This window comes from Ctenopharyngodon idella, chromosome 5 (assembly GCF_019924925.1).
Source record: "Ctenopharyngodon idella isolate HZGC_01 chromosome 5, HZGC01, whole genome shotgun sequence".
Lineage (NCBI taxonomy): Eukaryota > Metazoa > Chordata > Actinopteri > Cypriniformes > Xenocyprididae > Ctenopharyngodon > Ctenopharyngodon idella.
In genome coordinates, this window is record NC_067224.1 from 38,289,381 (window position 1) to 38,312,761 (window position 23,381).

At 36.7% G+C, this 23,381-nt stretch overlaps 1 protein-coding gene across 2 annotated transcripts in view; it reads left to right on the forward strand.

Annotated features, from left to right (window-relative positions):
• The first annotated feature begins 702 nt into the window (after positions 1 to 702).
• Positions 703 to 23,381, forward strand: part of rtn4r (reticulon 4 receptor) — an 87,614-nt gene continuing 64,935 nt past the window's right edge. Inside the window, exon 1 of one of the 2 annotated variants that reach the window (XM_051895388.1) lies at positions 703 to 1,228. In XM_051895388.1, the coding sequence (XP_051751348.1) occupies positions 1,207 to 1,228 (22 nt within the window). In that variant the 5' untranslated portion in view covers positions 703 to 1,206. Of the gene's footprint in view, positions 1,229 to 19,866; positions 19,936 to 23,381 lie in introns of those variants that run through there. The other variant, XM_051895389.1, reaches the window with a different exon arrangement.

A 23,381-nucleotide genomic window follows, 5' to 3' on the forward strand; every position in this document is an offset into this window, starting at 1 on the left:
ACATATTTCAAATCAACAATGAAATCTGACATGAACTGTTACATAAATGTTGTTTCTTATGCTCAAGTAGTGTTTAAAAAAGCTTATTTTTGTGCAGTCCTAAGCGTGAGTCTCAGGTTTCTATGTGAACCGGAGCTTCTAACTGCACCTGCAGTGACGCAATGACTTTATCAATCAGCGATTGGCTCTATTACTTAGAAAGCGGGACGTACTCCGCCATATTGCGCGTTGCTCCTTCTCCCATTCATAACTCATAGGAGTGAACTGTCTTTCTATATCTGTAGTCTTTGACTACACTCTCCCTTTATAATTTTTTATTTTCATTTTTTTTTAAGTTAATTCATTCGAACTTAAGTTAAGTCAAGTATTAAAATGTATAGAAAACAACAATACTAGATGGATAATTATAAAAAAACAAAAAAAAAAACAAAGTGAGAGTGATGTCCTGATGTCATTATTTAGCATTTATTTATTAAATATCTTATTTCTGCAAAAAATGGGAAATATGGTTAAAAAAGTTCGACCCAAACTGGAGGCACAAAAAAGACTCTTCCATATAATTTGTTTTCGTCAAAATTTTGGATAATTTTTGCTGATGTGTTTAAAAAAATTCTGGAAAAATGACCTGTATCTCTAAGCCGCCCCACCTAACCTCTCTCTCTCTCTCTCTCTCTCTCTCTCTCTCTCTCCTCACACTCCACACACACACATACACACACGCACCTCACTCTCTCTCTCACACACACACGCACGGCGCCACAGCCTCTTTCCGTTCCTCCCGCGCGGCTGCACGCGGACACTCGGATCGTTGGAATACTTCTGCTTTCACCGGAAATGTGGCATACAGCCTATTTGGATTCATCCCGACAGTAGTTTATCCCCTCTTCCAGTGTGACTTTCGCCAGGTCTCGGCATTCCTCCGGGCTGGTCCGCCTGGGCAGAAGCAGATATTTGAGTTTGGATATTACTGTGATTGTGTCTCTGCCCAAATGACTGAGAGAGGAACCACCGGGAGACGCTGCTCTCCGTCCCGCGCCTGTACGGCGACCGTCGGGTAAAGTTTGAACGGCAGGGATGATGGTGGTTCATCTTCCGTGAGGTTTGCAAATTGTTAAAATTTACCACAGCGAGGAAAAACACCGTCTTCTCCATTCCAACGGGGACCTCTTTCTGGGATTACTCATTTACTGGATTTATTCATAAAACATGAAGAGTTTAATTGTTGAGGGTAAGTCACGGAAATTATTTTAAAAAGTTATATTTGTTGAATTCGTTATTGTTTATTTCATATACATAGTTTAACTGCCGCATTTATACGCCTCGCGCATCCCCAAATGTCTGTAACGGACGAGAAGGGTGTTATATGCTTGTATCCCGGTACATATTGTAAATATTGAATCGGTTTTGTCAGAACTCTCCATAGAAAACGATAATTTTCTATTGCCGTAGACTTCGAGAGACACGACGCGACGCTTCGTTTATAACGCATCCTAGTTTGACGCGTCAGTCTGTCCCACTGAAAACAGTCTGTCAGAAAGAATCACAATTGCTTTGGCTTGCCACGAGCTGCTATATCTCGTCCAGTTATGAATGTTTCTCAACTCGTTAATGCGCGTTCATGAAGGGATGCGCGAGCTTCGCGTCCGGGGGTATCTGGATAGGTTTATGCAGGGTAGTTTGCCCATGGTCGAGGTTGGTTAGTAGTTCCTACCGTTGTTGGTGCAGTGAGAAAATTGAAGTAAATTATTTTTATTTCGGCATTTTTCTTTATTTGAGAATGCTTTACATTTTAATAATAAAGGGGTTTAACATATACGCACTGTGTTTTAAGTCAATCTGAGATGTTTCAGTTGCGGTCCCGTCTGCTTATTTGCATATGGTGTTTGGGGGAGTGGCCATTGGCTTTTACACCTGAATATTTAATTACGTATAGGCCTGGACAATGAATGGGAGCTTATGAGGATTGCAAGTAGTTGTTGTTGGTAATTGATAGTTGCGCGTACAGTTCTGTTGACGCTGTTTTGCGTTCATTTTTTGATCTACAGTATTATAGAAGTTATCAAATGTGCAATAGGTATTTGAGCACATTCAGTTCAAGTATCTGAAGAAATTAAAAAATCATAAAAAATCATGTAAAATCAGGTTGAAGTTTGGGTTTATATAAAAAATATTATTTGACAGTCTTGTGTGTGGATTTGTATAAAGTAAAATTAGCATGGTGTGGATGGATATGCTGACTTTAGTCATTAGAATTGAGCTTATATAACTAAAAATGAGTATGCTCAGCTCAATATATCTGGTAAATATAGATAAATCAATTTAATTCACTTATTACAAAAAAGTAAAATCAAAAAGTGTAATATTCTGTATTTTTCCATTCTATTCATTGACAAATAAGTCAAAGGGGATCACACATAAACATTTACTGACTAAATTTGTTCTATTAAGTTTTATCAGTATTAAGTCTTACATTTGGTCTACATTCTACATCAGACATTAATACAGAAAGACGCTGTCCATGGTCCTGAAATCAACAACATAAAGACTTGAGCTGAGTTCAGCTTCCTGTTTTGCTGTTTTCAACCCAAAGAGGACAGCAGAGCTTTATTAGGGCACAGTAGAAAATGGTTGAAACACATTTGTTCTGCATTATCCATGGTCTAATTAGGATTTAACAAAGAACTTGATAGTGTTTGTTGTTGTTCTTGCACCTGTGAGTTCGTGAGAAGATCTAACTAAAGATCACATCACAAGATCACAAGAAGCTCTCTGAGGTGGTGAAACGCAGCAGTGCTCCACCCTATACAGCAGTGACTAAATCCGTAAAGCTCAAAGGATGGAAGCAGCTCACTGCACAACTCTCGTCCAGCAAGCGCAATGCACTCTAGATTCATTCTTTGCCACAATGCAAAAGGTACTGCATTAATTAAAGTAAAAAAAAAAAGGTTATGCAGTGCTTCACGCATGACCATCTTGTGTGTTTCCTAACGGTGTGCTTTCTCACAGGAGTTGTGATGTTGTTTAGCATGCCAGATGGACACGTACTTCTCACTGTTTAGACCCATTGGGTATCCGCGGCCCCTCCCGTCTTGCTGAGCTAACCTGATTGAACTGAAAACACATTAAATATTCCATCATTGAGAGACGGAGAGCGTTAAGGATGAGAAAGAGGGGTAGTCTAGTCGCGCAGATGGTTTTTCTGGGGTAGGGAGAGGGAAGAGGAGAGGAAAATGAATAAGATGTCTTCATTTCCGTACTGTGTTGTGTGAAGGTATTGATATTTGGATGATAAATGACATATGTTTTTGTTTTTGCTGTGAATCCTGTAATTAAAGCAAGAGCAATAATGTGTTGAGTGGTGACAGCCCACTCAAAAAGCTTTTTCTCTTTGTTTGTCTGATTTTAAACTCTTTCAAGCAGTAGTCAACTATACAGTAATTAATTTCATTTATGAGTGAACAATAGTATGTTTAAATGTCCTCTATCTTGCTTAAGGGGAAAAAAAAAATGTTATTATTATTATTATACTTTATTATTTAGTCACCCTTATGTCATGCTGTTATCTTTTTGGTAGGTATCTTTTTGAATGTTTATGCTTTATGAATGTTTTCCAACTCATAATTTAGTGATTAAAATTGTTCTGCCTTGAAACGGTGGACAAAATATATATTTATTGTATGATTTTATATTGTAATGTGCATTGTAGCTAGATCTATAATGTGCGCATCTATCTTTTAATTTTTATAGACTTTAGTTTGCACATTGGTGTTGTACATCGGCAGAATATTAAATTATATATTTAATTAATATATAGTCCCGAGTTCGAGTCCTGGTTTGTGGACCTTTTTCTGATCCCGTCCCCCTCTCTCTCTCCCACTTCGCTTCCTGTCTGCTTACTATCCTGTCATAATAAAGGCAAAAAATGCCAAAAATGCCAAAAATAAATCTTTAAAAAAGAAAAAAAAAAGAAAATGAAAATTAAATATTTAATTAAAAACACAGATTTTTTATCTGATTAGTCAAAGAAATAGTTGATAATTTAATCAGTTATCAAAATAGTCATTAGTTGATGCCCAAGTTAATGATGGCATGACTGCCAAGCTCCAAAATAAAGACAAAAAACACCATGAAGTCATAAACAGACCAAAAAAAAAAAAATGTCCCCTGAAAATCTTCCCATCTGCTAAAACTCACAAATTCAATTTGTCCTTGCTCTCAAATTCAAATATGGGATATTTTGATACCACCCACCAGGTTTGATATCATTAACACCAATGCCATTGATTCTCGCCTGAAGAAGAATTGAGATTTGAGAGCTGCAGGATTGGGGAAGATTTTCATGTAGGCTTGGATGAGGGTGAGTTCATCGATTTGTGTTGTAATCTTTCTGTAAAGTAGGTGGCAAATTATACAAATCAACACCAAAGACAAAAGCAGAAACCTGATGAACATAGTTCTCTAAAGAAAGGGCAGTCAGTTTAGGTGCACTTCAGTCAGTAGGCATGGTTAACAGAGACGTGTGTGTTTTAAGCTTGTAGCCAGTGGCTCTGCAGTCCTGCTTGTGTTTTGAGCCAATATCTAAATAGTGTTTTTCTACAAGAGGTTTTTGCTTCAGCTTCAGAAAGGCAGTTGTAAACATTCCATTCCCTCCGAGTCAGTCGAAAAACGTATTTAAAGTGCGGAAAGCATTCGCGCCTGCAGCTCTCCAGCAGAAATTGGGGAAGCTAATTCATTGTGGTGAGCTTTTAGAAGAAGGCTTTGTCTTATAACTTTCCTTCAGACTGTCACTCTCAACAAGACCCTCTTCAGAGGCATTCATATTTACACAGACAGCATGCAAGTCATTTCCACTCCAGTCTCCTATTATCCAACCAAATGATGAGGATGATCAGAATACATGGCAGACTCACAGAGAGCGCTCTGTTGGAGGGAGGCTCATTCTGCTGAGAGGTCTCTCTGATACAGAGCTTCATCTGCTGCTCGCAGGTGTGAAAAAAGACTATCAGCTGTTATGAAGTCGCATTGGGTTGACGTAGGATGAATCAGGCTAGCTGTGGTCTGGATAGTGTGCTGGGATTTTAAACATTATGGTAGGGCTTGGTGATATTTTTTCAATTGTGTGCAATGACGTGTGCACTCTGTTTGTTGAGAGGTTTCATTTTGAAACCATCACAGTCAACCAATCAACCAATTCCTGGTATTTCACTGGATTTTCATCTGCCATTTATACTGTGTAGTTTGAATCAGTGTTATTTTATATATATATATATATATAAAAATAATAGAGCATCCCCTCCCTACGGAGACTGGGCCGCAGGGCAGTATTCCAACATGATAACGACCCCAAACGCACCTCCAAGACGACCACTGCCTTGCTAAAGAAGCTGAGGGTAAAGGTGATGGACTGTCCAAGCATGTCTCCAGACCTAAACTCTATTGAGTATCTGTGGGGCATCTTCAGACGGAAGGTGGAGGAGCGCAAGGTCTCTAACATCCACCAGCTCCATGATGTCGTCATGGAGGAGTGGAAGAGGACTGCAGTGGCAACCTGTGAAGCTCTGGTGAACTCCATGCCCAAGAGGGTTAAGGCAGTGCTGGAAAATAATGATGGCCACACAAAATATTGACACTTTGGGCCCAGTTTGGACATTTTCACTTAGGGGTGTACTCACTTTTGTGGTCAGCGGTTTAGACATTAATGGCTGTGTGTTGAGTTATTCTGCGGGGACAGCAAATTTACACTGTACTTTATACAAGCTGTACACTCACTACTTTACATTGTAGCAAAGTGTCATTTCTTCAGTGTTGTCACATGAAAAGATATAATAAAATATTTACAAAAATGTGAGGGGTGTACTCACTTCTGTGAGATACTGTATATATTTTTTAGAATATACCAGTTGTTTTCAAGAGAGTTTGGAAGGCAAAACATTGGTTCTTGCACAGAAAACAGCTTAATGCTCCCGCTGTGTATTTTAGTGAAGTTATCAGGGTCAGTGGTCTTTCCATGTTTCTGCCAAATAGCCTTCTGAGTGATGGCTGACCTCAAACTGGCAGCTAAATATTGCATTTAAAGTGTAGAAACAACAGAAGCAATAAGCTGTTGCAAGGTATAATCAAGATTATTTCACAATGTCGTTATTCAGTTTACTTTGGATCATGTAAACAAAAAACAAATCAACCTTTTGGCTCTTGACAGCAATATAAAGCAGGCCATTATTAGAGAGATTGCTTCTAATTATTATCACTCTTTAAGTGTAAACTTGGTTTACTCAGAGTCATTTTGTTTGGCAGCATTATCAACCATCAACAAAAGGAGAGACAGGAAAACCCCACCTTATTGAATAGATAGGAAACATGAATGATTCATTAGGGCTTTTCACACTGTGCTAAACCTAGGGTTATCGTCGTTCTAAACGCCGCTTTTAACCCCGGGTAAAGGAACGTTTCACACTTGTAATTTAGAAGTGGGGTTAGCACTGTTTTTTACCAGGGGTTATGAAACCCTGCTCTAGAGCAGAGTTAGCACAGCTTTTGCGGTGTTAACCCCGCATTGCGATGCCAAACTTGTACAGTGTGAAATGATGCGGTGTTAGAATGTTACAGCTAGACGCTTAGCAACAGACAACCAATCACATACTCGTATTTGCCTGCTTTAGACAGTCACGGAAACACTGCGCATTGTGTATAAACAGTAAATTCAGCGTTTGAGGGGAAAAATGTCAAATACTGACAAAATACATGACAATTTGACTGAAGAATAGACCGTTTCATTCTTACCTTTATAGTCCGATATATCCATTCAGTATAAACTCGATAGAACAGTCAGCAATATGAGGATGCGCAATGCTGGAGCTAGCTAGCCTATGTAAACAGGTCGCGTGCTGCGTTTATTCAATCAATGACATTAACAACACCAAAAAATGCAAATAAGAATGTTAACCCAGGGTTTAGGAATGTACAATGTGAAATGTCAGCTTATGAATGCCCAGGTTTAATTGTTAACCCTGGATAAATTATGTGCGGTGTGAAACGTGAAGCCAGATATCCCTGGATTCCGTTTACCTGGTTTACCTGGTTTAGGCCCCGTTTACACTAGTAAGTTTTCGTTTTAAAACGCATAACTTTTGCTAGGGTTATGCCTGTCATTTACACTACTCCTGTGTTTTCGACCTTGAAAACGCTGCAGAGCCCGTTTTAGTTTGAAAATGCCGGGGTTGCGTTTCAGTGTAAATGGACCAAAATGGAGACTTTTGAAAACGATGGCGTGGCTGCCCATGTTTGCTCTGCGTATCCTTGACAACCGGGTAAAAAATGACATGGAGACTGAACTGCAATCTTTGCTGGCTTTGTTGTCATTTTTAGCAGCCATTGTGCAGTTAAACTCTGCATTTTTTAATACTGCAGCTACCTACATGCACAAAAGGCAATGTTTACACTTGTACGCGCATGCCCAGAGTGCATGAACGGTCATGTGACATGCGTTTTCAGGTCGTGTAGTGTAGACGGAGATCGTTTCTGAAACGCTGTGCAAACGCCAGTGTAGGCGAGGATCGTTTTCATTTTAAAACGCTGTTTTAAAATGAAAACACACTAGTGTAAACGGGGCTTAAGAACAGGGCCTATCACCAAATATAAAACCAATATGTCTTTCAGTTTGGTGACTTCCTAAAGGAAATAAAATCTTCTCAAAAGTAAGATCAAATAGACATTTGCTCCTGTGTCTCAGATTTTTTTCCTGAGAAAAAGACCCCAGCAGTCTCACATGTGTGAGTTTCTGAAGTGATCTCAATATCTCAAAATGAGATCTGATTGAAATGAGATTTCAACACGAACTCAACTTGCGACTTTGATTTTATTGGCCTATACTCTACATTCGTACTGTGTGTTAACAATTGACTTGTGTGTCTTTTTTTTTAATTTCATTTTAGGATTTTTTAAGGAACATCGTTGATACTTAATGGAATTCTCAAAATATGTTTAACTTAAGCCTCATGAGCTATGAAAGAGCAACCTTAGAGCAATTTTCGTGTGGGTTTGTCCTTGACACTGACACATTATGTAATTGTATGGATTCCAGGTTGATGGAAACACATTGAAGAATATAATAAGAATACTGAAAATACCAGCTTCCTGTATCTTGTGGGCTTCAAACTGTCAAAGCTGTATGTGGCTGATGCTGCGCTATGCAACATTTGTGGAATCAATTTTGCCCTCAAAAATTAATAAATAATTCTATCACATATAGTGAGAAAAGTATTGCAGGTGTGGTGAGAGACTCAATATGAGCTCATCTAATCCCTCTAAATGAACTGAATCCACTGCAATAGGTTCATTTATTCAGGTAATCTCACATACTATTGCATCAGACAAGCTCTGTGTTCAACTGAATGACCAAACCGCATCTATCAAGTGACCTTTAGAATGCAGTTTAATGATGCTTTGCAGTCTTTCATCAACACGGGATGTATTGTGTATGACGAAATGAAGATATTGTTAAATTTGAAGTTATTCTTAGCAAAATAAGCTTAACAGTTATAGTTGAAGGTGTGAAATTGTTACCAGCTGCTATAACTTCTCGTCTTTGGCAGCGTTTGACTATTAAAATGCTTTGAGCTAAAGCGTGGGATGAAACTGGAACAACTTTTGCATGATTTCAATTTGAAATTGGGGAGAAATTAAATCTTTGAGGATCGTCATAATGGTTTTGGACCATTATGACCGACCATTATGACACCATTTTATGTAAATCCATTGCACAGTTTTTAATATCAGTTCCAAACATTATTATTCTGTGCAAAAATGGATTTTATATTTCCTATATTATAAGGCAGTATGATCAAAATCACAGTATGTGTAATTTTATTCCATTTTATATTAGTATTCGGCTAGTTTTTTATTAGCCTTATAAAACTTTTATCAATCGTTAAAACAAAACATCACAACTAGTGGAGCCAAAAACATATTTAAACATATGTGTAACAACAAACACACATACCAAACCATATCAGTTAAACTCTGGTATCCTAACAAGGCAAAATACTTAATTGAATTACTTATAAAATAAATAAATATTAAACAAATTAAATGTAAAACAAATAAAATAAATAGGAAATAAAAACCTCACAGATATCACAGGTGTTTATGTAGCTAATTAACATATAGCAAAAATATAATACTAAAAACATTAAACTTACTTGGCCTAAATTACTCCAGATTGCTATGGAGGAAGAGAATGTTACCGATCGACTGCGGTGAACTTCATTTGTTTACTCCTTTCTTGTTACGCGCCAAATCGCTGTATTGTTACGCTGTGACTGCCCACTCCCACCCGCAGAAAAGGTAAAACTATAGAAGCTTGTTTCTGCCACAAAATAGAACAATTTAAAAGTTAATTGCGACTTTTTATCTCACAATTCTGACTTTTTTCTCACTTTTGCGAGTTTATGTCTCATAATTCTGAGAAAAGAAGTCAGAATTGTGAGATATAAACTCAAAATTGCGAGAAAAGAAGTCAGAATTGCGAGTTAATATCTTTACTTTATGACTTTATATCACACAATTCTGACTTTATAAATTCAGAATTATGAGATGTAAACTCGCAATGGCAAGAAAAAAAGTCAGAATTGTGAGATAAAAAGTTTATTTTTTATTCAGTGGCAGAAACGAGCTTCCATAAAAACCGCAATATTTGCACTGGGTCCCGCGGGATCCCAATCCCAATGTAGCCCTCTAACGCCCTATAAATTAGACAGCGAAACTAATTTGTTAGTTCTCACTGTAACTTCTTGTTTGGTCTTCCTCATCCTTTGTCCTCCTTTTTGTGCATTTCAACATGTACCTTGCAGTCATCTGTAAATAACATAAAGCATATGCCTGCATACTGATAACCACATAAATATATCTATCACATTATAAATGGTCAAAATTGGCACATTTCCTCCATTACATGCTATATATGTTGTACCGTCCAGCTCTGTTCTACATAATTAGTGCTCCTCCTGGGCAGGTACGTTTGATCAACAACTTTTGTCGACATTAAATTCTGCATAAACAATTATATGTAAATGTATTTCAGATATTGCCTGGGAGGGGATCTAATTGCCGTGAACACGGCGCCTTGGAACTCACAGAGTAATTGACAAGAGGTGGACATGCAGTAAAGCATCCCTCTGAGGATCAGCTCCGACTCTATCTCCAGACAAACACCACTTTCTCCCTTTCAAAGCAAACACGCAAAGCTTTAAGCTAACAAGTGAGCCTGTGCTCCTCTTTCAAGCTGCGGTAGCCATTCTCTTTTCTTAGGAAAAACAATAACATTGATTCAACCATTTTTTTTTTCTCTCATTACAAAACTCGAATATGAATGCTACAGCTAGCAACCATTTTTAGCTGAACACACGCCCATGGTAATGAAACATTTATCCTTTAATCTGGAGAGGAGAGGTCTCTGTAAGAAGCTGAATAGAGCTCATGATAGATGAGCTGGTAAATAGTTAATTAGACAGAGCACAGGACGACCTTAAATTAGGTGCATGACTGGAGCCTTTGTCTGGTCGATAAGTCAGTGTCGTCCCTCCTTCTCTCGCCCCTCTCACCGTTTTTCTCTTTGTGTGTCTTTGTTTGGTCCTCTCCAGCCACATTTACACTCTGTTTCTCTCTGCTCGCTGTCACTTTTTCTCTTCATCACTCCGGCAACCGTGATTTTTTTTCAGACCTTTAACACCAAAGATCCATTAGTGACAATCTTTTAGCATGTCTTTTAGAAATCAGCACAATTAGAGTGTGAGAGCCACAAGGCTTTGGATTCATGCTCTGACAGAAAGTCGTTATGATATAGATTTATTCATCTGGTTTTGAGCATTGTCGTTAAATCAAATACAATTAGAGAACCACAGTGTGTGTACATTTATGTTTTCTAATCAAAACAAAACTGACTTTGGGAAATGACCCACTAGATAATGGGTACAATGGAAACAGAGTTTTACAACCGTTTTGAATATGTTTTACAAACTTATGTCTGGATCATATACGGTAGTACACCAAAATGACAAGAAAAAAATAAGAAAACATTTATTTATTTTAAAGGCACAGTATGTAAGTTTTGCCACTAGAGGTCGCCTATTCAAAACAATAGCTGCATCTCATTTCGGAGGCTGTGTCCTCCGGAGGTCGCATTTGAAGGCTGCATACGTCATCAAGGATGTCTTATTTAAGAAAAGTAACCGTAATAAAATGTACTGTTATTCCTCGTGATGTTAAAATACTGTAATTTCGTTCTTACTTTGCAATGTAACGGTTACATTTCTTCTTATGAGACCGTCTCGATTATGTATGCAGCCTTCAAATGCGACCTCCGAAGGAAGCAGCCTTCGAAATGAGACGCAGCTTATAACAAAGACGTAGCTTGACGACGCCGTGAATGAGCGTGGAAACATGGGAGTTGTCGTCTTCACCTCCACAGCTGATGGAAAGCAATCCGACGGGACTAGGGCAGAAATCATGTTCATGAGCTTATGTATTAAAGTTTCATTAATGTTACTGTGGTATAAAGCAGGGTGGGGCCAAGAGCGGAACAAGGCCGGTGGAGCGGATGAGCTCCGGAAGGATATAAGAAGGATATAAGGATGAGCTCCGGAAGGATATAAGAAGCAATGATGGCAGTGAAGGGTGAGAGAGGACCAGGCCTGCTTATATTATGCATTTTATTATGCTTATATGCCGCAGTCGGCACTCCTTTCGTTATTGTTGTTTATTTCTATTACAAAAAAAGTTATGTTTAACGTTTGCTGGTTCCTGCCTCCTCCTTCCCTGAACATTGTTACATTTGATCACTTAAATTCAGATTATTTTATCTCTTTCTAATAAAGCCGTGAGTGCTGAATTACTGCTCATACAGGTGACTTTATTTGACGAATTAAAATGGTGGGGTAATGACTGAATTATTATTAAAATTATCTGATAATTATATTACAGTACTGTGAATCTGAGAATCACTATTTGTTTTTGGGGTTTTTTTTTTATTTTTTTTTTATTTAAAATCTTTATCTGGCTGTATTCCAATTATCACAATTTGTGGGGGAAATTATCCATGTTTAATCGTCATGAAAAATAATCATCCAAAAAATCTTAATGGATCTAAATAGGCATAATTTTCTTTATGTAAAATATAATTTCTTATTTGTTGTCTTTTGGTTTTGGTGACGTTTTTTTTTCCAATGAGATTCACTGAAACTCTAGAAGGCGCAGGCTGATCCTGGTCCTTAACTCAATCTGCGTGTAATCACATCATTCTCTACAGGGTGTAGCTGACTGGTTCTTTCTATATCAGTAGCCAATGAGCTCGCTGCTCAACCTTCAAATACTTGGTTAGCATTTGCTCTAGCAGTCACAGCGTGCTTTTAGAAACCCTCCACCTTCCCCAGCTCCACCCGTATAGATCTGCTATGGGTAATTCATTTATGCTATATTGTACAGCAGCAGCATGTCTTACTTGTTCACAGCAGTTTGTCGTGTATGTATTGGCTGTAGCAAGTCCTGTACTTGCTCTGCAGCAGCAGCAGCAGCAGACCAAAACATATCAACATTGTCATATCCTTTACCATCCCAAACACTCCAAGAGTTCTCATGACAGAAATATATTAATCTGGACCTCATGGGTGCGAGGGAGATAAGGCACAATCAAACACAGTATCATTTTACATGAGACTATTGTTGCTAACGAATTGGCTCTTGTTTGGATCTGAGACTAGCATATGTTTCAAATTTATAGCTAAACAAACTCACTTGAGATATCACATAAAACCTTAGCGTATCACACTGATATTGATTCTTTCTGTGTTAACTGATACTGTTGAATAACACTGAGGACTTAATCAAATATGAACAAAGGGTACATTTAAGAACTGTGTTTATCTTTTTTGCTTCTTTATTCTGGCTTTAAATAAGTATATCTCTTTAGTTGGGGAACAAAACATTCTCCAAAGCTTGGTTGAAGAAACAGCCCTTATAAACAGAATTTTTATCCAGAACAACAACAAAATACTGATTCCTTTTACACTACTTCTTTATAAAATTCAGAAGTGCAAGTATTGCTCATCTTAAACATTTTTTTTTCCTTTGAGGAAAGAAAAATCAATGAGTAAGATAGAGAAAGAATCACAGACGGATCGACAGAGATAGAGACAGACGGATGCCTAGACAGAGAAACAAAGGCACAAAGTGAATAGTTGATATACCCATCGGAGAAAAAAAACACTGTAATAAAATGAAACAACAAAAAAGTGTGAAACAGAATAGAAGACAAAAGATCTTGTATTTCATCATAAGTATAGTTTGAAACAAGCAATGTATCTACATTAGGAGTCAGGCCTGCATGGAAAAAGATATTTATTCGTCTAGTTGGAGAGGACCGAAGTGTGGCAGATGAGAAGGCAACGTCTGACAGTGAGAAACAACATGGATATTTCACTGGATCCGAACAAATGACTTACACATGATTATGGAGATAACCACATTGATAGAACAAAGAGCATCATTGTTATGGGTGATTTTTCATACACTGTTTGCATAGTGAATTGTGCTTATGAGGAGTGAATGAGATGAACTCAATGCAGATATTCTGGAACATGGTGATCGAGTTTTCTGGGCAATTTGAAATTTATCAGTCCAGACATAAGATTGAATGAAAAAGAATGAAAAATCTAACTCTAAAAGTCAAAACAATTCCAAGCTTCTGATAAAAACAAAAGTTTTCTTTCTTAGACCCCTGCCAAACTCACAAACACAATTCTACAGTGTTTTGGGAGGTTGTTATTGCTGCTATGCTGTTGCTAGGGTGTTCTGGGTGGTTGCTAGGTAGTTGTTAGGGTATTCTGGGTGGTTGTTAGCACTGCTATGCTGTTGCTAGGTTGTTTTGAGTGGTTGCTAGGGCTGATTGGTTACTTAGAGCCAATAGAACCAACCCAATGGATGAAAATTCTGCACAAAACAGTCGACTAGAATTCTATCTTTCATTAAATAGAGAATGCACAGTGGAGAAGCTGTCTGCTGTCACCAGCCTTGAACCAAGAAAAGCCTTGACAGTGTACAGACTCTACCAACACGGCCTTGGCGCAGAGACAGACAGGTACAGACAGACACGGACAGGCTGTGCTCTTTACTGCACACAAAATAAGGTAGAAACAGAACTAGACTTTCTGACCTTATGCCCTAACCACACACAAATTAAAAACACATTGTTTCCCAGTTTGTCTCAGAATCTCATGTCTGCTGCTTGAATGCGAGGTTCGAATGTGAAGTCTTTCTTACTGAGAACCAGTGGGACACAAATGTCAAGCTGAAAGTGACCTGCTTATTAGATAAAATACACTTTGACCTGGTTTGAAAAATAAACTACAATGGATTAATCTAACAGCCTATAACACAGCAGAAATAAACACGACAACAGCCAGTCAGTGCATGCCGCTAATAAGTGATTTCCGCGTGTCTCTGTGTGAAATAACGGCGCAGTTTCATCCAGGTAGGTACAACTGCAGACCGGAAATCTCCAGAATTGGGCGTGAACTCCAAAAGTAGTCAGAACCACCAAAAGGGGGCAAGGGTCTCAAGACTTTCGCCATCTGCCCTGGTTTCAGCCATTTGACTTTCATTTCAAAATAAAAGTTTGTAAATTAAACATCATTTTTAGTTGATCTAAAATAAAAAGTTATAAAATATGCTATATAAATAATATATATATATATATATATATATATATATATATATATATATTAGAGATGCACAATACTAAATTTCTCTGCCGATACCGATAGCTGATTATTCAGAATGATATCGGCTGATACCGATTCCAATACCGATAGTTTGGTTTTTCTTAAGGAAAAAAAAATCTCTCCCAAATAATGTTGCAAACTATACAGGGAACCCTCTCATTTGGTACACTTCAATATTAGAGGTTACAGTTAACAGCAGAGGTATTATATTCAGCTGCTGTTTATTTTCAGCTGCTGTTTATTTTGCTGTTTATTTAATAATTACACTCAAATAAGAACTGAAATGCATAAAACTTAGTATCACATAAGGTAGTTTTCATAAGCACTTGTCTTCATGGCAAATTTTGCACAAACATATAATTAACAGTAAATAATATATATATGATGCATTGTTTTGTTGTAAATTAATTGTTATATTTTCATTTGATTACATTTTAAAAGCTTGATTAAATTGTTAAAGTTTATATAAATTTGTATTAAATCATAAAACACAGAATCCCCCAAACAGAATTTAGGGAAAAATAAAAAGGATTTCATGGGGCCCTAAATTAAAAGGTAGCTACTCTGTGGAGTTTTCACTAGTTGTCACTTCTTGTTTGAGAGAGTCACTCTGCACTGCACAAATGTGTGTCAACCGTGTGTTGCGTGTTTTCATGTGTGGTTTTGGTAACTTACAGTGACGGAGATATGAGCTGTGTGTCATCTGAAGGTTTTGGATCCAGTCACTGTTCTCCACCGGAGCTGCTCCCATCAGTTTTGTGTTCTACATGTGACTCAAACGCTCCGCTCTCCACCCAGATATAAAAGCTGCTGTCGGTTAATGAAGATTTGAGGCCTGACTTTTCAGTTTTATGGACATCGCCATCTTTGATATTATTTTTTGTCACTGTCGCTTTGGTTACTGGTAAGAATATTGGCTTGGCTCCCATTGCCCATTCATACAGACAGTATTCAAGACGCTACTGTAAGTTGCTGTGTGAACGGGACATTTCGAGACTTAACACCTGTTAAGTAAATAAATGCGGTTGTCAATCCCAAAAACTGCCAGTGTGAATGTAGCTTTTGTGTAGCCCAGGTAATTTGGTAAATATTTTAGTTCATATTAAAATCTCTGACCTATGATTTGATTGCAGAGTTTGGCATCTTGGCAAACCTGAGCACCGTATGAGACCTTGAGATCTTTTCTAAAACTGCGAGGAGACACTTGTGAGGTTACTGTTTTTTTCCTCAGGAGAACATTTAATCTGATTTCTATTTAGGAGAAACAACTGATATATTCAGGAGATCTCATCTGTGGTTTTCTTGGTGCCTGAATCTCAAGACAGAGTAAAAGACAGCTCATTTACAAAAGTACCATTAAGCCGGAGATAAACATGACAAATATCTAATAAATGAAACACTGGCATGTTTTATTCCATTAACGAACCCTCTGAACTCACCATCAGATACTTCATAAGTCCTTTTTAATGAAACACACACATACACATACATACTCACAGACTCACTAAAAAAGCCAGATAATTGCAGTGTTGAAAAACATCACGTAGACTTCCAGTAATTAGGAGATTATATCCACATAGCCGGAGAGGGGAGGTGAAATCGCTCAGCTCTTCTCAAACCTCTAATGGGGTCAAAAACAGCTCGATAAATCCAGTGCTTGGCTTTCAAATCCACTGCAAGCGGGGTGAAAGGGAGAGATGTAGGGGCAGGTGAAGTAGTCGATAAGGGTACCGATGTTAAAGTCAACAAGAAATCAAAACTGACCACATTGACTTTCTTATTACATGTTCCTGATGTTTTTTGAATCTTTCATCATTTCAATGAATGTGATCATGATTAATTACAGAAAAAGGTGCGATTAATTAGTTAATTTATCGATAATTAATCGATTGATAGCACTAACTTATATATGCACACACAACAAATATACATATATTTAAAAAAATATTTTATTATTTTATATTTCATTTTTAAGACCTTTTAAAGAAATATATATATATAAATAAAATATATAAAAATATATTAGTATATATTAGTATTTTCATGAATATTAATATATTTGTATTTTTGTATTATATATTACTATTGTATATCTCACCATTTTGTATTACATATTTAATAATAATATTTTATTTATTAGTATATAAATAATAAAATAAAATAATTAATATTATATAACATTATATAACAATATTTTGCTGTGTGCCATTCTTTTTCTAAAAAAAAAAATAAATAAAAAAAATCCTGTCCTACATATTTATGGGTTGCGAATTTTTAATGCTGACAGTAATAGGCAGGTCTGGGTGTGGTTTGTGCAGATTATTATTGTATATATATCATAACATGGCAAATTAAATGTGACCATACTCTCCCTGGTGGAATGTCTGATAATGTTATCGCCAATCGCTTATGTTTCACGAGGGCAGGCGAGGAGGTGGTGGCAGGACAGGATATAGATCTGTCTCTAAAAACTTGGCATTGGTACAGTTTTATGGATTTTCCAACAGTGAATGACATTGTTTGTCCACACATCACAAAAGGAAGCTGGTGCAATTGTGTGAGCTTTAGAGTATGATTTTGTTTGTTTTTTTGTTTGTTAATTCAGTGTGTGTTTTTAAGCTTGAAGGTCATCCATTCTTCTAAATGTACTGACGAAAGGAAAGGTATGCTGCCGGCATTTCTCTTTCTATATAATTGTCTGTTCAAGTTTCGAAGAAACACAATTATTTCGATAATCAACATCAGAGAACGACATCAGAGACATGTCCACTGTCAACACAGTGTGAACAATCTGCCATTGTTATTCAAAGTAGAATTATTCTAGAATGAATCCATTTCATTCTCATCATGCCTAAACAGCTTTGTGGACAGATTTTATATATTTATTTGTTTATTTCTTTTTAAATAGCCAGAATGGTTCCTCAGGCAGCTATTATTATTTACCAGCTTCAGCCTGGGCCAATACATAAAATACCACCTTCCATAGTTGTTGTTGTATTTCTGTGCCTTTTGTGATACCTGCTATATCTTAGAAGTCTAAACCTTTACCTTATATATAGTACTGATTTTAAGTCTCAGATTGTGTGAATGCACAGGAATGTTTCTGCAATGTACAGTAGAGTACAAGTAGTCTAGAGCATTTGCTGTGATACTGAACTGTGATCAGGCAAGATATTTGAGTTAAAAAAAAAAAAAACGGCTTTTGTCACTTCTGGCATGTTTACGCTTCAGTCACTTCATGCATCTTGATCAATCAAATTTCTATCTGATTAGATATGCATATTTCATTTATACTTGGCAACACTGGCCAGATTTGCTATGTGACTTGAATGCGTCTTGGACTTGATATTTTCAGAACTGGATAATTGTTTTTGAAGTGTACACTCTTAGAAAAAAAAAGGTTAAATACGGTTCTAAATAGAACCCTAGGGTTCTCAAAACAATGTTAAAGACTGTTCATGCCAAAAAGGTTCTTTATACAGAGAAAAGTCTTAAATGATTGCATGATACTTTCATGTTTAACAGGTTATTTACATTGTTTCTAGTGATTTAAGTTTAAGTGTTTAAGAGATAACATTTTATTACAATAAAAATGAATTTAAACAAAATCAATTAATTAAAACTAAATCCATAAAATGATCCCATGATGGGATGCCATTAAAAGTTATAAATATGAAGTACCTGACGGAACCCTTTAAGGTTTTTACCCTTTGTAAAGGGTAAAAACCTTAACCCTTACCCTTTACTGCTGTTGTGGCTAGCACCCATTTTATCCGCCTTTTTTTCTTGGTAAATGTTACATAATCAATATTCAAGAGCCAGATTTTATAGATTTCATAATCTGTTCCTCAAATTCTGTTAGCACAAATAAAATTTGTCCTAACATTAAAATGAACATGTGCACCTTCTATATACTAGTATTTACCTCAGCTTGTGGAAAAGCTACGTGTGATTAACTCTTTAGCGTACGCTGAGTTCGGTTGATCGGTAACAGTCATTTTAACAGAAGGCTAGGGAACACTTCAGTATAGGGAACATGTATTCATTATTAACTACAACTTTTGCCTCAATTACCTCCTAATTTACTGCTTATTAATAGTTAGTAAGGTAGTTTTTGTTGCGTTTAAATTTAGGTATTGGGATGTAGAGTAAGGTCATGCTGAATAAAGCATTAATATGTGCTTTATAAGTACTAATAAACAACCAATATACTAGTAATATGCAAGCTAATAAGCAACTAGTTAAAAGTGAGAATTGAACCCTAAAATAAAGTGTTACCGAAGGCTAAAAATTATATATTTTGTAAAATTTTGGATGGATTCCAACAACCACCTGCATGCAAATTCTTGATGGTTCTGCATGAATTGCATTTTTATAGTGGATGTCAGTATATGTTAAAATTTCAAAACAGATTTAGGTAGCAACATGGCCTTGCTAATTCAGCAGAAAAGGGCTGTTGGATTTACTGTTTTTTTTTTTTTTTTTTTTTTTTTTCTACAGTGAATGCTATGCAAGTAAGACCTTTTTTTCCCCCATAAACTGTTTCCACAATATCAAGGAAAGTAACAAAATCACAATTTCTCACTTCAGAGGTCAAGATAGAATCTCACACACTGTATGCACGAGTACACATGGAAACACAAATCCCACACACCAGCAGCATGCATGTTGGCATGAACACACACACTCTCCCCCCTCATTTCCTCTGAAGCACACTAGACTGAGGGTGTAATCGCCAGTTAATTACTCTGCTCTTGACCTGTGAGCGAAATGAGTCGCTTTGGTGCTGCTATCTGTATAAAATGCATTAGTTCAAGCTTTCTCTAATTGCTTTAATTAGTCATGAAGGAAGGCCTGATCTGCTGCTAATTGATAACGATTTAAATAGAACGGCAAATGGTTTGATAATAATGAGATTTCCTAACAAATTTGGTGAAGTACTGCAAATTACTTGGAAATCCAAATTTTGTCTGTCTATCTATCTATCTGTCTATCTATTTATCATCTGTCTGTCATCTATCTATCTAGAAAAAAAAGGTGTTGTTGATTTTTTTTTTACACAGCTCATATCAGGATGAACAGCCGAAAAAATAAACTGCAGAGAACAAGGGAGCCTGGAAAAAAGGAAATGTGTGATGACTAAGAACATCTGAGCTTCACAGTCGTAGGTGTTCTTGTTTGCATATACAATATTTCTCACCTCATTTTCTACTCGCACCTCTCTCTCTCCCTTTTTCTCTGTAGCAAGGTCTCTAGGGAGAGGGTGTGTGTGTGTGTAACTGTGGGTGTATGTTCACCTGTCTGATGTGGGCCAGGTGTTCACTGGCCTCATGTGTTTGCGGCTCTCAGTCTGTTAAAAACGCAGTGGGATGCAGCTCTGCTGTGCTGCTCAAATTCAATCTGCTTAAACCTTTTTTTTTGCTGGGAGATATCAGACACAGCAAGCCAAAAAACACAAAACCTGTCAATTAAACATCACACTGCTATAATTAAATATTAACTTTAATTGGCAGAACTCATTCGAGACTAAACAATCAAAAGACATTATTTAAACTTTGCTACAGATGTCTGTATATTGCTTGTTTTTAAAGGGTTAGATCATCCGAAAATGAAAATTCTGTTATTAATTACTCACCCTCATGTCGTTCCAGACCTGTAAGACTTTTATTCATCTTCAGAACACAAATGAATATCTTTTTGATGAAATCTGAGAGCTTTCTGTCCATCCAGACAGCCTACGCAACTACCACTTTGACGCTTCAAAAAGTACATAAAGAGATCGTAAAACTAATCCATATGAAATGAGTGGTTTAGTCCAAATTTTCTGAAGAGAAAATATGATGAACAGATTGAATTTAGACTTTTATTCACATATAAACATTGATCAGCGAACATAAACAGCTCAACCGAAACTGACGTGCGAGAACAAACCTCATTGGTTCTTGCAGAAGCTCAAACATGCTGCGTAACACAAGAATGAACCTCACTGGTTCTCGCACGTCAATCAGACATGCTTGAGCTTCCATTTATCACAACTGATGTGTGAGTTGATGAATGTTTATATGTGAATAAAAGCCTAAATTCAATCTGTTCATCATATAAAGCAATTGAGTCTTCAGAAAATTTGGACTAAACCACTCAGTTCATATGGATTAGTTTTACGATCTCTTTATGAATTTTTTTAAGTGTCAAAGTGGTAGTTATAACTGTCTATGGAGGAACAGAAAGCTCTCAGATTTCATCAAAAAGATCTTCATTTGTGTTCAGAAGATGAATGAAAGTCTTATGGGTTTGAAACGACATGAGGTCGACATGAGTTCAGTTCAAGGGCCCTTAAAAAAATATCTTTGGAAAGTATGTGGGCGAGAAATAAAATTGTCTTTTGAGTTGTATCAGTGAAAGTCATTTTTAATGGTTCTGCTATTTATCCTGATTTATATGAAGTCAGTTTATTAGTTGTTCCTCTCTGTAATGATTGTGCGATACTAGAAACATTGTCCATCAAATTCTAAATTAAAAGTAAAAATGATCAAATTAGATGAAGTACCTTTAATTTCTGAATACCTTTCCGAGGTCCTCTAAGTTATCTGAAAAAAAATATATACATTACTAAACGTCTATTTAATATACAGTAAAAATATTTTTTTTCTTTATTAAATTATCAGCACAAATAACTATATCATCATGATATACAGTATATGCCATGATATAAAGCCACTCGCAGTGTGATTGAGGTCATACCACCCATCCCTATACCAACCAGTCTGAAATACTTAAATGGTGCTAATTATAGCCACTCTCAAGATAAGTAAAACTGAATGTGTGAATCCCAGGGAGGGCTGAATTCATCTCATGTCTTAGAAATAGACTGTCAATTATTGATGCCGCCCATGCTTTTGTCATGTTAAATGTAAAAAGCTGTACACCGTGCTCTGACATGTTGAGGTTTTCTTCTGGGGTTTCTCGTCTCACATTGATCTCCTTGTGTCAGGCTGTTCATCAGGACGGAGCGGTACAGAGGCGCAGCGATAAACAAGCACATCTGATAAGACAAGATTAGTAAACGCAGACAGAAGCTCTTTTCTAACGCTTGAGATCTGCCTATCTAGACAGCATTTTTAGGCATGCTTCTGACATGAAGACTGTTTCGAATGATAGATACTGTACCTGGTTCATGCAAAATTCAGAATTGAAGAACTGGCATCTGTTCATTAAAAGAGTGTGAATTTGAATTGAATTGACAACACACACAGAAAATTGAACTGGATTTTGAATTGGAATGACTAGACGAGGAATTGCAATTCAAAGAAATTAGCACAGGTAATGCATTCTGGGAAATTAAGTGTTCTTCCACCCTGTTCCACAAAAGGTAATGTATTAAATATGAAAAAAAGAAATAAATACATTTTGTAGGTGTCATTTCAAATATCTATCTATCTTGACCAAATTTGCTTTTCTAGTTGAATTTCAGCACCCTGTTTGATACTTCAGCTGAAATTGAAATCAGAATCGGGAATTGAATTGAAAGGGTACATTTACACAAAAACAATGGAAATGTTTTTCCTTTGCATTTTGGAAAAGTTTTGCATATAGCAAAAACAATCCAATCCCTGTTCACACGGATCCACAAAAACAACTAATAACTCTGTAATATGCATGCCAGACCAGTAGTTGGCGATGTCACTTTGTAAAGAAACACTACACACCTATAAAATTAACACGCCATATTGTTTTCAAAAACTTTCACTTTGAAACCCGTTTGCATTTTCAGTTTGCATTTTCAGGCCCGCAAAACGCTGTTGTTGTCTGAATCAACGGCCAAAATGCATAAAAAGTTTACCATTTTCACTTGAAAATGGTGTCGTGTAAACGCACCCTATGGCATTATTGCATGTTTACTTTATGTAGAACAGGATTCCGTGGAGTTGATGAAAATATACTAATTAATTTAAAAATAAAACACTTTAAAGTATTAAATATATTTAAAGCTGCAGTCCATACGTTTTGACTCTTTGTCGCCATCTCTGTTTGAAACCTGTAATTGCAGTTATTTGTGGAATTATCATCTTTAAGTGGGTTGTGCATCTGCACGGCTCCTCAGCACGGAGGATGTTTTGAGGAGAATGTGTGGTTGTCAGTCACCGCACTGGATACTGTAAAAGTACTTTGGACTACAGATTGTAGTGTTGGAAGTATGACCAAAATAAGAATCTTAAATGGAAAATGTCTTCTGAACAAGTAACAAATCTGTCACTTTTGTTCTGACCAACTGAGAAAAAAGCATTACAATAAATTGCGCTAGCAATGGTGATTAAATCTAATGATGGCTTAGCTCATATCACATCAAACATGCAAATTATTATTATTGTTATAAATTGTTAATGTTAACAACATTGTTAACAGCATTGCGTGACTATGTGTATTTAGTGAATATTAGCGTTACCTGTAGATTTCAATTTATGTACAGTCTAATCTCTTACATTATTTTGTCATACCATACTGCCATCGAAATGATAAGTTTAATTATTCCAGCTGCTGTGAGAAAAGGTTATAAATTATCCATCACCTGCAGCATCCTCACATGCCATATAGCCTACTAGCTGGGACTCC